This window comes from Cnephaeus nilssonii, assembly GCF_951640355.1.
Source record: "Cnephaeus nilssonii genome assembly, chromosome: 3".
NCBI lineage: Eukaryota > Metazoa > Chordata > Mammalia > Chiroptera > Vespertilionidae > Cnephaeus > Cnephaeus nilssonii.
In genome coordinates this window covers 80,086,659-80,102,695 of record NC_137074.1, presented here as the reverse complement: position 1 = coordinate 80,102,695, position 16,037 = coordinate 80,086,659, and the positions used below count along the sequence as shown (strand labels likewise).

Below are 16,037 nucleotides of genomic sequence, written 5' to 3'. Positions count from 1 at the left end.
GGTGTACAATTCTATAATACATCATCTGTATATTGTATTGTGTGTTCACCACCCAAAGTCAAGTCTCCTTTTGTCACCATTTATCCCCCTCTTTACCTTCTTCTACCTCCCCCCTTATATACCTTTTAACAAAGAATGATAAATTTGTGAAAAAACAAAAGGTAAGGGTTTATGTTTCTAGGTGCAGTAAATTGTAAAGTGACTAGAAATAATATGGGAGAAACGAATGGAAGATAAGGGTTATTTTAGTAGATTTGTTTGTACAATTTCATTTTAGTGTTGATTTCCAGTCTCTAGTGATAAGAATGTCTTCGTGGTACAGAGAGGGCACTTTGTCATGGGAAATTTTATGTCTGGCTTCCAGGTAGAAATGGGAGGTCAAAGAGCCCTTTCTGTACACTTCATAATACTAAAGGGATTGATACAACAAGAGGATATAACTGGTAAACATATGCACACAATACAGGAGCATACAAATATATTAAAAAAAACTTATGGAAGATTTTAAGGGAGAATTAGACAGTAATACAACCATAGTAGGAGACTTTAACACCCCACCGACATCCATGGATGTCGACAAAAAATTCAACAAGGAAACAGTGACCCTAAATGACACACTAGATCAGATGGAATTAATTGACTTTTACAGACATTTCAACCCAAAGCTACAGAATATACGTTCTTCTCAAGTGCACATGGGACATTTTCAAAGAGAGGTCACATGTTAGGACCAAAATGAAGTCTCTACAAGTTCAAGAAGATTAAAATAATATCAAGTGGCCATAGGCTGGCATCCGTGTGGCCTAGTCCAGACCATGTGTGTGTGAAGATGCCGCTGCTGCCGCCCCTGTCCCACTTGGTCCTGGCTGGCCTGGCACGGGCTGGCCCGCTGTGCACCATGGGCTCCATCCTGAGCCAACGCATTGTGGGCGTGGAGGACATCGACTTTCAGGCAAACTCGGCCTATTGCTATCTCCCAAAGTGCGGAAACTACTTTGATACACACTTTTTATGGGAGGTGAGAAGTTTGACACCCCCCCACCCTAAAGGTTATCTCTTTGGAGGAAACCTGGATCTGAACTTCCTGGGCAATCGCCCAGTCCAGTTCCTTATGTCACCCCTGCTCCCCATGAACCGGTGAAGATGTTAAGGAACCTAGTGAACATCCAAAAGGACTTGATCCGGCTCGTAAGGTACAAAGATGGTGCCAACAGCCCCACCGAGGACAGCAAGAAGCCCCATGTCCTCTACAGCCTGGAGTTCACCTTCGATGCTGATGTCCGGGTGGCCATCACCATCTTCTGCTAGGCAGTGGAGGAGTTTCTCAGCGGGATGGCTGTGTACAGCCCCCCTGGCCCTACCCTGCAGTCCGAGACTGTCCATTATAAGAGGGGGGTGAGCCAGCAATTCTTCCTGCCCTCCTTCAAGATTGACTTCTCAGAGTAGAAGGACCATGAGCTGAACTTTGACCTGGACCGGGGAGTGTTTCCAGTGGTCATCCAGGCCGTGGTGGACGAAGGAGTTGTTGAGGTGACTGGCCATGCCCACGTGCTGTTGGCTGCCTTTGAAGAGCATGTTGATGGCAGTTTCTCTGTGAAGCCTCGAAGCAGAAGCAAATTGTAGACCGGGTCATCTACCTGCTGCAGGAGATCTACAGCATCGAGAACAAGAACAACCAGGAGATGAAGCCTTTGGACGAGAACAGTGACAACAGCAATGAGAGTGTGGTGTGCCCAATGGCTTAAATGCTCCAATAAAAAGACACAGGGTAGCTGAATGGATAAAAAAACATGACTCATATATATGAGACCTGCGGGACATGCTGATCCTGCCCTGCTACCACCTGTGTCTGTGCAACTCCTGCGCTGCCTGGCCAGCAACTGCCCCATTGGCTGGCTGCCTGCCTTTCCGGGCCCTTTTGCAGATCTGGGCAGTGAGGAAGAAGCCAGGAGCCCTGTCCCCCTTCTCCTTAAGCCCCATTCGGGCCCAGAGAGTGGGCTACGATGAGCACTTTAGCTTGGACAGCATCCCACCGGGCTATGAGCCCATCTCTCTGAGGCGTTCAGCGGCCTCCGGGTTATCCCCCCAGCCCTCCCCTCAGACCCCCTTTATGAAGAGATCACCTACTCGGGTGTCTCGGATGGCCTGTCCCAGGTCTGCTGCCTACTTGCTGGGCTTGATTGCATCATGGAAAGCAGCCATCAGAAGGGCAGGTCGAGGAGCAAATCCCCAGACAGCACCCTTCCGTTCCCATCATCCCCCATTCACGAAGAGGATGAGGAGAATCTCTCCCAGAACTTGGACGCCCCTCTCCTGCTGAGTGGGGCTGGGCTGGTGCTGAGCAGCTCCCCAGAGAGTTTCCTCACAGCGGAGGTCATCGCTAAAGCAAGGGAGCCATATACCCTCCACTGAGAACGTCCTCCAGGATGGCAGCCCTGAGCCCTGCGGCTGCTGCCAGCCTGGCCCACCTACCGACATCTACCTTCCTGCTCAGGGCCCGACTTCTGTTCTGTTGGCATAGAAGAGTAAGCTGGAAGGCCCACCTCCAGGAGACGCCGGTAGCCTCCTCACCACTGGCCCCATGTAGCCTGTTTGTTGGCCCCCATCCTGACATGGAAGCCACTGACTGACTCAACTCTGAGAGCCTGGTCAGGCCGGCAGCACGGAACCCTCAGCTCCCCAGACTTTGCCAAGGGGCTGTCCCTGGCCTCTCCTATCTGCACACCCTTTATAGCCACCGCTCCAAGGGGCCCTGTGACGCTTGATTGAAGAGCACAGTGGACTGTCCCCTCTGAAAAATCCTTTTATTCTGTGCTATCTATATTTAAATGGTACAAGATGAAGGACAGCCCCTTTCTATCTCAGGCACTGAGCTCTGGGGTTCCCCTAAATGCCTTGTTGGCTGAGTGGCTGGGGCTGGAGGCTGGAGACCAGCCACCCACAGGTCCCAGCCAGTGGAGGGGTTGATACCCTGAGAACTAAGCAAACTGGTAGGAGAGAATTGATCCGTGGATGAAGTACTGTGTTCACAGGAGGTATTACTGAGGGGCTTGTTGTTGGGGAAGGAAATGAAGGGGGGTCCGAGTCACAGTCAATGAAGGAAACAGTGCCTGCTCCCTTCCCCTCTGTGTGTGGCCTGGCTGGCACTGCTGCTTTGTGTCCTCTATTGCTTCACTCTCTCGCTCAGGCCCTTTGGTGCAGGGCTGTCTCCTATAGGTTGCAGCCCTTCCCTACGCCCTGCCTCTGTGCAGCCTGGGTTTCTGCACTTGATGCCCGGATCTGGTTTTGGGTCTGGGTCTTCCTGGGGCAGATGTGCAGGTGCACAGTCTGTTGGCCGCAGTTGGTCTAGTGGCCCCTCTCCAGTTCCTGCACCTCTCAGAGGTCGGTTTGCACACGTCCTCAGACCCCCTCCAGGTGGAGGGGCTTTCTCTCAGCTTGTCCGCCCACCTGAGCAACTTCTCTGCTCCCTCTGTGCCATTTAAATATCACTTTGTGTTTCTCTTTGATTTGTTCTGTCTGGGGCTCATGCGAAGGGTCCCACTTGAAGTGGCTTCATCTTTTTCTTAAGATAAACCACCTGGGCATTAGAAAAGCAGAGCGGGTATATAGCCCTGGCACAGCAGGGCACAGGCTACCCAAGCAGGGACCTTGGCCTGGTGGGTGGGTGGGTCTGTGTGCTGCTCCCCAGGGAGCCAACACTTTTGGGCCTTGGATTGGGGGATGCAGAGGAGCTCACTTTCTGAGGATGATGGTTCCAGGGTGGCCAGCAGCTGTCCACAGAGCTTCTACACAGCTGGTGGCTTTGTCCAATAGGGTTTTTGTTCTCTCTCCAGTGGGCTGTGAGCAGAGTGCTGCCTTATGCACAGCTCTTGGCCACGCTCAGGCCACCTTCCTCAGCCACTTGGCTCCCTGTCTCCCCTCCCCACCCGCCCACTGGCATGCTCATGGTTACACATGTGCACACGCACACAGGCTGGCTGTTTCCCTCTCCTCACCCTCATCACCCACCAACAACCTGGCCTCTCGCCATTGGCATTGGTGCCAGTACTCTGAAGGACAGGATGCAGACTGCCCTGTCCTGGACTTGCCTAGTACACATACTATCATTTCATGTATTCTGATTGGCTAGTTTTTGTTCATTTTTACCATATATTTATAGTAATAAAATCATGGAGAAAAAAAAAAGTCATATCAAGCATCTTCTTGGATCAAAATGGCATGCTATTAGAAATCAACTACAATAAAAATACTCAGAAACATTCAAACACATGGAGGCTAAATAGCATGTTATTAATGGATGAGCTACCAAGGAGATCAAGAAAGAATTAAAAAACTTTCTGGAAACAAATGAAAATGAGCACACAACAACCCCAAATCTTTAGGACACAGTCAAAGCAGTCCTGAGAGGAGTGTTCACAGCACTACAGGCCTACCTCAGAAACAAGAAAAACTTCTAGTAAATTATCTAACCCTAAAAATTAAAGAATTAGAAAGGAAACAACACAAAAAGCCCAGGGTAAGTAGAAGAAAGGAAATAAAAATGATTAAAGTAAATAACATAAAGACTAAAAAAACAATACAAAAGATCAATAAACCCAGAGCTGGTTCTTTGAAGATAAACAAGATTGATGAACCTCTAGCCAGACTCATGAAGAAACAGAGAGGACCCAAATAAACAAAATCAGAAATGAAAGAGGTGAAGTAACAACTGACCTCACAGAAATACAAAGGATTTTAAAAAAATGCTATGAGCCCTGACCGGTTTGGCTCAGTGGATAGAGTGTTGGCCTGTGGACTGAAGGGTCCCAGGTTTGAATCCGGTCAAGGGTATGTACCTTGGTTGTGGGCACATCCCCAGTAGGGGGTGTGAAGGAGGCAGCTGATTGATCTTTCTCTCTCATCGATGTTTCTGACTCTCTATCCCTCTCCCTTCCTCTCTCTGTAAAAACATCAATAAAATATATTAAAAAATACTATGAATGAATATATTCTAACAAACTGGACAACCTGGATGAAATGGAAATATTCTGGGAAAAATACAATCTTCCAAAACTCAGTAAGGAAGAATCAGAAAACATGAATAGTCCAGTAACAACTGATGAATAGAAGCAATAATAATAAAAATCTCAAAATGAACAAACAAAAACAAAACAAAACCAAAAAAATTCCCAGCAAACAAAAGCCCTAGTTCGGATGGCTTCACAGGGGAGTTTTACCAAACATTTAAAGAAGAACTAACATATATTTTCCTCAAACTACTCCAAAAAATTCAAGAGGAAGGAACACTTTCAAGCTCTTTTTATGAGACCAGCATTACCCTAAGTCCAGAACTAGGTAAAGGCACTACAAAGAGAGAAAATTACAGGCTGATATCCCAGGTGAACAAAGGCACTAAAATATTCAATAAAATGTTAGCAAATCGGATTTAGCAATACATTAAAAAGATCATACACCATGACCAAGTAGGATTTATTCCGGGAATGCAAGGCTGGTACCATATTTGCAAATCAATAAATGTGATAGCCTTAGCCCATTTGGCTCAGATGGAACATTGGCCTGTGGACTGAAGGGTCCCGGGTTCAATTCTGGTCAAGGACACATACTCAGATTGTGGGCTTGATCCCCAGTAGGGGGTATGCAGGAGACAGCCAATCAATGATTCTCTCTCAACATTGATGTTTCTATCTCTGCCTCTCCCTACCTCTCTGAAATCAATAAAAAATATATTAAAAATAATAAATGTGATATATAAATAGACTGCAAGACAAAAAAAATCACAGGACCATATCAATTGATGCAGAAAAAAACATTTGACAAAACCCAACACCCATTTTCCATAAAAACTCTCAGCAAAGTGGGAATAGAGGGATCATACCTCAACATAATAAAAACCATAAATGACAAACCTACAGCCAACATCATACTCAATGGGCAAAAACTAAAACCTCTTCCCCCTAAGAACAGGAACAAGACAGGGATGCTTACTTTCACCACTCTTGTTCAACATAATCCTGGAAGTCCTAGCCATAGCTATCAGATAAGAAGAAAACATAAAAGGCATCCAAATTGGAAAGGAAGAAGTAAAACTCTCATTATTCACAGATGACATGATATTGTACATAGAAAACCCTAACCCACCCAAAACTACTAGATTTAATAAATGAATTTGGCAATGTAGCAAGATACAAAATTAACACCCAGAAATCTATGGCATTTTTACCCACTAATAACGAACTCTCAGAAAGAGAAACTAAAAAAGCATTCCCATTTATTATTGCAACAACAACAAAAAATTAAGATACTTAGGAATAAACTTAACCAAGGAGGTAAAAGGCCCATATTTAGAAAACTACAGGACATTGAAAAAAGAGATAGAAGAAAATATAAACAAGTGAAAAAATACACTGTGTTCATGGATTGGTAGAGTCAACATCATTAAAATATTCATACTACCCAAAGCAATCTATAGATTCAATATAATCCCTATTAAAATACTAATGGCATATTTCACAGATTTAGAACAAACACTCCAAAAATTTATATGGAACCAAAAAAGACCCCGAATAGCTGCAGCAATCTTGAGAAAGAAGAACAAAGTGGGAGGGATCACAATTCCAGATATCAAGTTATGCTGCAAAGCCGCTATAATCAAAACAGCCTGGTACTGGCAAAAGAACAGACATGTAGACCAATGGAACAGAACAGACAACTCAATAATCAGTCCTAGCCATTAGGTTCAAGTAATATTCCACAAAGGAGGCAAGAGTATATAATGGAGTCAAGAAAGTCTCTTCAATAAATGGTGTTGGGAAAATTGGACAGATACATGCAAAGAAATGAAAGTAGACCACCAACTTGCACCATACACAAAAATAAACTCAAAATGGATAAAAGATTTCAATGTAAGATGTGAAACCATAAAAACCTTAAGAGAAACCATGGGCAACAAGATCTTAGACATCTCTTGTAGCAATATGTTTACAAATACATCTCTGAGGGGAAAGGAAACTAAGGAGAAAATAAGCAAATGGGACTACATCAAAATAAAAAGCTTCTGCACAGCAAAGGAACCACCAACAAAATGACAAGCGAGCCCACTACATGGGAGAATATATTTGACAATAATGTATCTGATAAAGGGTTAATTTCCATAATATACAGGGAACTCATACAACTTAGCAAAGGAAGACAAACAATCCCAATAAAAAATGGGCAAAGGACCTAAATAGACACTTGTCCAAAGTGGATGTGCGGGAGGCCAAAGAGCCATATGAAAAAATGCTCAAAGTCACTAATCATCTGAGATGCAAATCTAAATGACAATGAGGTATCACTTCACACCTGTCACAATGGCTATCATCAAGAAATCAACAAATGACAAGTGCTGGTGAAGATGTGGAGAAAAGGAACCCTAGTACACTGCTGGTCAGATGTAGACTGGTGCTGCCACTGTGGAAGTAGTATGGAGTTTTCTCAAAAAATTAAAAATGGAACTTCCATTTTGACCCAGTGATTAAACTTTTAGGGATGTATCCCAAGAAGTCAGAAACACCAATCAGAAAGAATATATGCACCCCTATGTTCATAGCAGCGCAATCCTTTATAATCCTATATAATAAAGAGGTAATATGTAAATTAACTCTCACGCCCTCACAAGATGGCTGCCTATGACCAGGCCGGAAGGGGGGTTAGTGAGTGATGACCAAACAACTGAACAAGCAGGCTGCGTGGGGCGATCAGGCCAGCAGGAGGATTAGTGAGGGACAACCAAACGACTGAACAAGTAGGCTGTGTGGGGCTACCAGGCCAGCCGGGTGGGGGAAGTTGGGGGCGACCAGGCCAGCAGAGGGGGGCAGTTGGGGGTGACCAGGCCTGTGGGGGGTGGGCAGTTAGGAGCAACCAGGCCAGCAGGGAGGGGGAAGTTAGGGACAATCAGGCCAGCAAGCAGAGGCAGTGAGGGGCGATCAGGCCGGCAGGGGGGTCAATTAGGGGTGACCAGGCAGGCAGGCAGGCAGGCAGGTGAACGATTAGGAGCCAGCGTCCAAGATTGTGAGAGGGATGTCTTAAGCTCGATCCCCGGGATCGGGCCTAAACCGGGAGTCGGACATCCCCCAAGGGGTCCCTTGGAGAGGGTGCAGGCTGGGTTGAGGGGACCCCCCTGTGCACGAATTTCGTGCACTGGGTTTCTAATTTACAATAGTTAAGAATTGGAAACAGCTCAAGTGTCCATTAACAGATGAGTGAATAAAAACCCGAGGTACATTTACACAATGAAATACTATGTAGCTGTAAAAAGGAAATAACTTTTACCATTTGCAACAGCATGGATGGATCCGGAGAGCATTATGCCAAGTGAAATATGCCAGTTAGAGAAGGATAAGTGTCACATAATCTCATTCATATGTGGAATCTAATGAACAAAATGAATTGCTGAGCAAAATAGATCCAGAGTCAGAAGCACGGAATTGACTGTTGAACCTCAGAGGGAAAGCAGGAAGGATGGGTGGCAGGGATGAGATCAACCAAAGAATTTGTATGCATGTATGCATAATCCATGGACACAGACAAAGGGTGGTGAAGCCTTGGGGTGGGGGTCAGGGGCTGGCTGGATGAGGTCAATGGGGGTAAAAGGGGACATATGTAATACTTTCAATACTAAAGATTAAAGAAAAATAGAATAGTCTTAATTTACTGAATGCCAAGAATATATATTCATTTCACTTGTTGATTGATAGGTTTTAGTTAGGTAAACCTGAAATGTTTACCAGTCTTTAAAAAAAATAATTAGTTGACATTTGGCTTTATATAAATAGTGCTTGCTTAGTATAGAAAATAGAAATAAAGGCAAGTAGAAAACAGAAAATACAGAGATAATCAGCTATCCTTAAAATTTAAAGTAGAAGATTTTAAGAAACTAATATTCCATGGTTAACTTAATTATTCTGCTATTACTGGCTATTTATGGTTGCTTTAGCCTGTTGCCTTTATAAATAATACCATAATGTATGTTTTTATGCATAACTCTCCTATCCTATCTAATAAAAGAGAAACATGCAATTGACCGTACCTCCACTATGCCCACAAGCCACACCCACAAGCCAATCAGGAGCGATTATGCAAATTAACCCAACCAACATGGCAGCGGCCACGGAGCTGGAGGCTTGGGTTGCCCCCGGCGATGGAGGAAGCCAAGCTTCCCGCCCGCCCTGGCTGGCCCTGGCCTCCACTCAAGGCTACAAAGTTTCAATTATAGAAGATAAATAAATCCCAACAAAAATGGTGGCAGCCATGGAGCTGGAGAGAGCAGGAGGCTTGGTTTGCCCCTGGCGATGGAGGAAGCCAAGCTTCCTGCCCGCCCTGGCCTGCCTTGGCCTACACTCAAGGCTACAAAGTTTCAATTATAGAAGATAAATAAATCCCAGATACCAGTGCCTCTGCTTGTGTCGCTGGGGGTGTGTGGCTGGCCTGCAAACCACCACAGGCCCCTTGCCCAGGCTGCCTCACATCCCAAGGGAACCCCCACCCTGATCTGAGACACCCTTCAGGGCAAACCAGCCAGCCTCCACCTGTACACCAGGCCTCTATCCTATCTAATAAAAGAGTAATATGCAAATTGGCTATCACTCCAACACACAAGATGGCTGCCCCCATGTTGACACAAGATGGCTGCCACAAGATGGCCAGCAGGGGAGGGCAGTTGGGAGGGACTGGGCCTGCAAGGGAGGGCAGTTGTGGGTGATCAGGCCAGCAAGGGAGGGCAGTTGGGAGGGACCAGGCCTGCAAGGGAGGGCAGTTGGGGGGGACCAGGCTTGCAGGGGAGGGCAGTTAGGGGCAATTGGGCTGGCAGGGGAGCAGTTAGGCATCAATCAGGCTGGCAGGGGAGTGGTTAAGGGGTGATCAGGCTGGCAGGCAGAAGCGGTTAGGGGCAATCAGGAAGGCAGGTAGGTGAGCACTTGGGAGCCAGCAGTCCTGGATTGTGAGAGGGATCCCAGATTGGAGAGGGTGCAGGCTGGGCTGAGGGACCCCCCCCCCCCCGCACGAGTTTCATGCACCGGGCCTCTAGTATTTCATACTTTTCATGGTACAGGATTTCAGACATGGAATTATTTTGACGAGTATAACAAATACTCATAATATTATATCCTTAATCTAGTTTCACCAGTTGTTAATATTTTTCTACATTTGCTTTCTCTTAGTTTCTTCATACATTTATGTAAGTGCATATCACGTATCCTATATAATAAAAGGATAATGTGTAAATCAACCGAATGGCGAAACGACCGGTTGCTATGATGTGCACTAACCATCAGGGGTCAGTCACTCAATGCAGGAGCTGCCCCCTGGTGGTCAGTGCACTCCTCCAGGGGGAGTGCCACTCAGCCAGAAACTGGGCAAGCACGGCGGCGGTGGCAGGAGCCTCTCCTGCCTCCAAGACAGTGCTAAGGACCAGTGTGCTGAGCAGTAAGGAGCAGCGAGCAGGTGGGCGGTAAGGAGCGAGGGCTCCCAGACTGCGAGATGGCGCAGGCCGGGCTGAGGGACACCCCTCCCTCGAGTGCACGAATTTTCATGCACTGAGCCCCTATTACACATTGTTTTGAACCATTTGAAAGTAAGTTGCAGACATCTTGACACCTTACCTCTAAATACTTCAGCCTGCATTTTATAACAACCAGGTATTCTCTTACATAATTGCCACAATAAATTGTGAAGAAATTTATGATTTCATATTATCATCTTATATTAATTCTAGAATCAGAATTCCATGAATGTCCTCCAAATGCCTTTTGTTTTATTTTTGAAATCTAGGATCAAATTAACATTCTTGCATTATATTTTTTGGTTATTATGCCTCATTATTCTCTTAATCTTAGAACAGCCTCTCCAATCTCCCTCCCTCCCTCCCTCCCTCCCTCCCTCCCTCCCTCCCTCCCTCCCTCCCTCCCTCCCTCCCTCTCCCTTTTTTTAAACCATGAAATTGACCTTTTTGGAGTTCTGGCTAGTTGTCCTATAGAATGTCCTACATTCTAGATTTTTATGATTTATCTGGGATTGTCCTACTAATTAGTTTCATGTTACATTTTTTCCCCTAATTTCTCCCCACCCCCACCCCAGTTTCCCAGGTCGGCCATGTGCCTGCACCTGCACCTGCACCTGCGCCTGCACCTGCGCCAGTCACTCCGTCTCATGTTACATTTTTGCAAGAGTACTTCATAGCTTATTGCATCATATCAGGGATACATAATGTCTGCTTGTCTTGCTGTTGGTGGTCCTGTATTTCATCAGTTGGTTAATATGGTAGCTGCTGTATCTCTCTCCATTGTAAAGGTGCCTTTCTCCTTTGTAATTAATAATCACCTGTGAACCTAATTATCTGTTTGCGTTGTGCTGACACCAAGGTGGCTGAGCACTGAAAAAGAAGTTACAAAATAGTATATTTGTGGCATTATAAATTCATGATTATTGCTATCACTAGATTCCTAAACTGCAAGATAATCTTTTTGTGCTTCTCTAGCCAGCTTGTGTTCAGGAACCTCTCCCCAACAATGATGATTTGAAACCTTTTATTTTTTCAAGCCCGTTTTCCTTTAGCTCTCATATCACTTTGGAAAGAAGATTTTGATTCCTTTTCCTTCATGCCCCTTCTCCCATCACAAATCAGAATGGTGGAACAGTTAAAGTGCTGGCAATAGAGCTGAGAGTGTGTGGTCTGGATCCCACTTTGCCTACTCACCCATGTAGTTATTAATCATTCTATTTGGTTTTCTCATTTACAGAAGAAGAAGAGTTACTATTGTACCTCATAGAGTAGTTGTGAGGATTAAATGAAGTAAGTTATTATAAATGTTCAGCATAGTGCCTGATATATAGTGCATGCTCAATAAATATTAGCTCTTCTTTTCTTTTTTAAAAAAATCCTTACCCGAGGATATGTTCACTGACTTAGAGAGAGAAAGGAAGGGAAAGAGAGAGAATCATTGATGTAAGAGAGAAACATTGATTGGCCATCTCCCATGCACATCCTGATTGGGATCGAACCTGAAACCCAGGCATGTGCCCTGAGTGGGAATTAAACCCACAATCCCCTGGTGTATGGGATGATGCTCCAATCAACTGAGCCACCCAGCCATGCAAATATTAGCTCTTATATCATTTCTTAGGAAACTTTGTTAATTATTCTGTTTCCTGTATCTTCAACTTCTCCCACTCTGTTCACCTCTTCCCATAAGCACTTACGCAGATATGTTCTATCTTAAGCTAACTAACTAATCAACCAATTACTAAGAAATCTTTCCTGGACTTCACATCTATCTTCAGCTTTTGTCCTGTATCCTCTATTCACAGCCATATGTCAACTGCTATATTTTTTGTATCCCTTTCCTCCTTTTCCTTTTACTTATCCCATTGTGTTCTGATCCCACCATTCCACTAACCTACCCCTGATAGTCACCATCCTATATAATAAAGAACTAATATGCAAATGGTCGTCATGCCCTTGCACCCTCGCGCTGGGGCCGGGGGACCTGAGGCCGGGCCGGGGGACCTGAGGCTGCGCCCTCTGCCCTGCAGGGCTTGACAGGGGTGGGGCCAGCTGGGTCTGGGTTTCGCGTGATTTCAAGGCACACGCAGGTAGGCGGGGACTTGGCTCTGGGTCCTGTGGTGCGCCCATGACTCTGACGGGAGGGAGATTTTCATATACCATTTACTAATTTTCTTTCATCTCTGACACTTCTATTATAGAGAAAGGGCAAATAGCACTATTAAAATATTTTCTCTAATTAATTCCCGTTTAATGTGCACGAATTTTGTGTACTGGGCCACTAGTTATGTATATAAATCCATTCTTATTTCCCTAGAGACGTTAGTGCTTTCATTTCCTTTCTTCATAAAGTGATCTTTTAAAAATGCATTTATGATCTCCTCATTCTTTTGTTAAAACTAGTAGGTTTCTACTGTTGTTGATGTAAAGTCTCAAATATGTAATATAGTTCACCAGGTCCCACCTAACTGTCCATCCTTATCTTGTATAGATTTCCTTTTCACTCAAAGCACTTGAACCAGGTAAGTCCTGTAATTTCCTTAAAACAAACATTACTCATATCAGAGAGCCACTTGCATTTTGTTCCCCCTTTCGGAGAACTCTCCATTTTCCACCTACTTCTTTTGGGTAATACCTCTTCTTCTTTGAGGTTTCAGCTTCAAAGCCATATTCTCAGTAAAACCTTTCCTGACTTGGTTCAGATCAAGTGCAGCCATCTGTATTTTTCCTTCATATCACTCATTACAATTGTAATTAAGTAATTAATTGGGTAATTCTTCTCTGGAATGTAAGCTCTCTAAGACAGAACTATAACCATCTTGTTCATTGCCGAATCTCAGATTCTAGAGAGTTGTTCTGCTAGCAGGTCTTTAGTAAGTCTTTGTTGAAAAAAGAATGCTTTTTATTCATTCAGAGAAATGCCACTCATCTCTTTATTCCTTAATAAGAATTCTAAAGATTAATATTTTAAAATCTCAAAATGTTTGGAGTTTCAGTGCTTTTTGTGGAGGTCCCCTGAAGACTGATAACCCCCTCCTTCCAATGGTCTGAATATATAGACCCAAGTGGCTGCTGCAAACAAGTGATTTATTTGAGATCTGTTTTGTCTTTAAAATATACTAGAGACCTGGTATATGGATTTGTGCACCGGTGGGGTCCCTCAGCCTGGCCTGCACTCTCACACAATCTGGGACCCCATAGGGGATGTTGGACTGCCAGTTTCTGCCTGATCCCTGCAGGCCCTTGGGGGATGTCGGACTGCCGTGGGGATTGGGCCGAAACCAGAAACCGGCAGTCCAACATCTCCCACGGGATGTAGTATTGCACCAAGCGGCAAGTGGCCGGGGAGGAGCCCAAGCCAGGCTGGGTGCTGTGCTGCTCCCACTTATCCCAGCCCTCCTGTGCAGAGGCAGGAGAGGCTCGCCCCACCGCAGCTGCACTCGCTTGCCAGCTGTGCGCCCAGCGTCTGAAGCCCCACGGTCAGCTGAGGAGTGCTCCCGCTGTGGGAGTGCACTGACCACCAGGGGGCGGTTCATGTGTTGAGCATCTGCCCCCTGGTGGTCAGTGCGCATCATAGCGACCGGTCAAATGGTTGACCGGTCGAACAGTCAACTGATCACTTAAGGTTTTATATATATAGATGAGCACTTGCCCTGGCCAGTGTTTTCAGTGGTTAGAGCGTCTGCCCATGCACTGAAGGATCTGGGGTTTGATTCCCAGTCAGGGGCGCAAACCTGGGTTGAAGGTTCGATCCCTGGCCCCAGTCAGGGTGTGTATGTGAGGCAGCCAGTTGATCTCTCTCTCTCTCTTCATATATATATATATATATATATATATATATATCCTTCCCTCCCTTTCCCCCCCCCTCCCTCCCTGTCTCCCTTCCACTCTCTAAAAATCAATGGAAAAATGTCCTTGGGTGAGGATTAATAACAACAACAACACAAATACATGAGCATTTTGCTTTCTGTTTCCTAATATTCATGTTTGTTAAACCAACCAACCAACCAACCAACAAACAAACAAACAAACAAACTGGTGCCTAAAACTGGTACCAGGGAGAATAATATGATTAAATATTTCCAAATCTTTCAGCCATTCCTCATTTGACATTGTTCCAAGTCTACTTGGTAGCCTGTTTACACTACTGCAAAAACTATATTCCATGGTTCCAGTATTATCAGCTCAATGATGTATTGAATGATTAATGGGCAAAACGTAATGAGGCAAAAGGCTGGAACTGCCTGCAGCCATGGCAAGTGCCCTTGATCAGAATTGAACCCAGGAACCTTCAGTCCACAGGCTGACGCTCTAACCATTGAGAAACTAGCTAGGGTGCAGTTTTACTTTTGAAATTGTTATAGGTACAATAAAAGTAAATGTTTTAAATTGACCTATTTTAAATAAAGTAAAATTAAATCTGTATTTTAAGATTATATAGGCTTAAGATGGTAGATGATCTACCATTGCACCCTTAGTTGTAACAATGTTTTCCAAATAAATGCTAAAAGAAAAAATTTTTTAGTGCAGAAAGTTTTTGCCCCTGTGATGATATGTGCAGATGTGTTTTGTTGTTCCACTAACAGTGAGAATAGACACAGATGGGTTATCAGGAATCCAACAGCTGTACAAGGTGTGTGACTACAGTTGTAGTATAACGGACAGAATTCTGAAGACAATCCCAATTTAAGTGAAATAGGCTTTACTTTTTAATGTATATTTGAGAGTGGTTAGGCAAACTTTTTACTTATGATGTTTACTATTCTATTTAATTGCTTCAAGAACTGAAATTTACAATTCCTGGAGGTTTTCATTTGTTATTATTTGTGATGCATTCATGTATTATACAATGTTTAGTGTTAATTATTTATGTGTGTAACAGGCAACTCAAAGTTATGTTGACGAATGTCCTATGGACGGAATTAGGACGAAAATTCAGAAAGATTCTACCTAGAAACGATGCTAATTTATGTGATGCCAACAAGGTGCAATCAGACTCATTGCCTTCGACATCTGTTGACAGCCTAGAGACATGTCAAAAATTAGAACCTCTCCACCAAAGCCTTAAATTATCTGAAAGGTATGTTGTTCAGTATTGATTTTGTTCAGCTTACCACAGTTAGAAATAATTCCAATAGTCTTAAAAATAAGATTGTTGGAAATGATCTTTAAGAAAATCTTCATATGCAGGTGCACCCAATTTGTAGCAAATATTAAAGCTGACAATCTTAATTCACAAACTTAATGATAGTTCCATACTTGATTAAATAGATTGACAGAACTATTTTTAAAAACAAGTATCAATGCATTTAACTTACTTGATTTGATTAACATATACATATTTTAAGATTCATATATGATATAAAATGAAGAGATGTATACAAATAGGTAATGACCTAGATTAAATAACATTTAAAAGATATGATAACACATCTTTTCTATTTTCTGCATCTTTAACATACTTTTTAGATATTATTTAATCTAAGTACTTACCACTTAA

The 16,037-nt window shown here is 44.0% G+C and overlaps 1 protein-coding gene and 1 pseudogene across 4 annotated transcripts in view; both read left to right on the top strand.

Annotated features, from left to right (window-relative positions):
• The window catches only part of SENP7 (SUMO specific peptidase 7), a 165,686-nt gene that overhangs the window by 50,666 nt on the left and 98,983 nt on the right, over nucleotides 1-16,037 (top strand). Inside the window, exon 5 of one of the 3 annotated variants that reach the window (XM_079766837.1) lies at nucleotides 15,420-15,617. The exons of the other annotated variants lie outside the window; for them this stretch is intronic. Coding sequence (XP_079622963.1) covers nucleotides 15,420-15,617 — 198 coding nt within the window. The remainder of the gene's footprint in view (nucleotides 1-15,419; nucleotides 15,618-16,037) is intronic. 3 annotated transcript variants of the gene reach the window in all.
• Nucleotides 230-2,707, top strand: LOC307097004 (E3 ubiquitin-protein ligase MGRN1-like; annotated as a pseudogene). The gene is made up of 2 exons: nucleotides 230-1,722; nucleotides 1,809-2,707. The product of its transcript is annotated as an E3 ubiquitin-protein ligase MGRN1-like (transcript).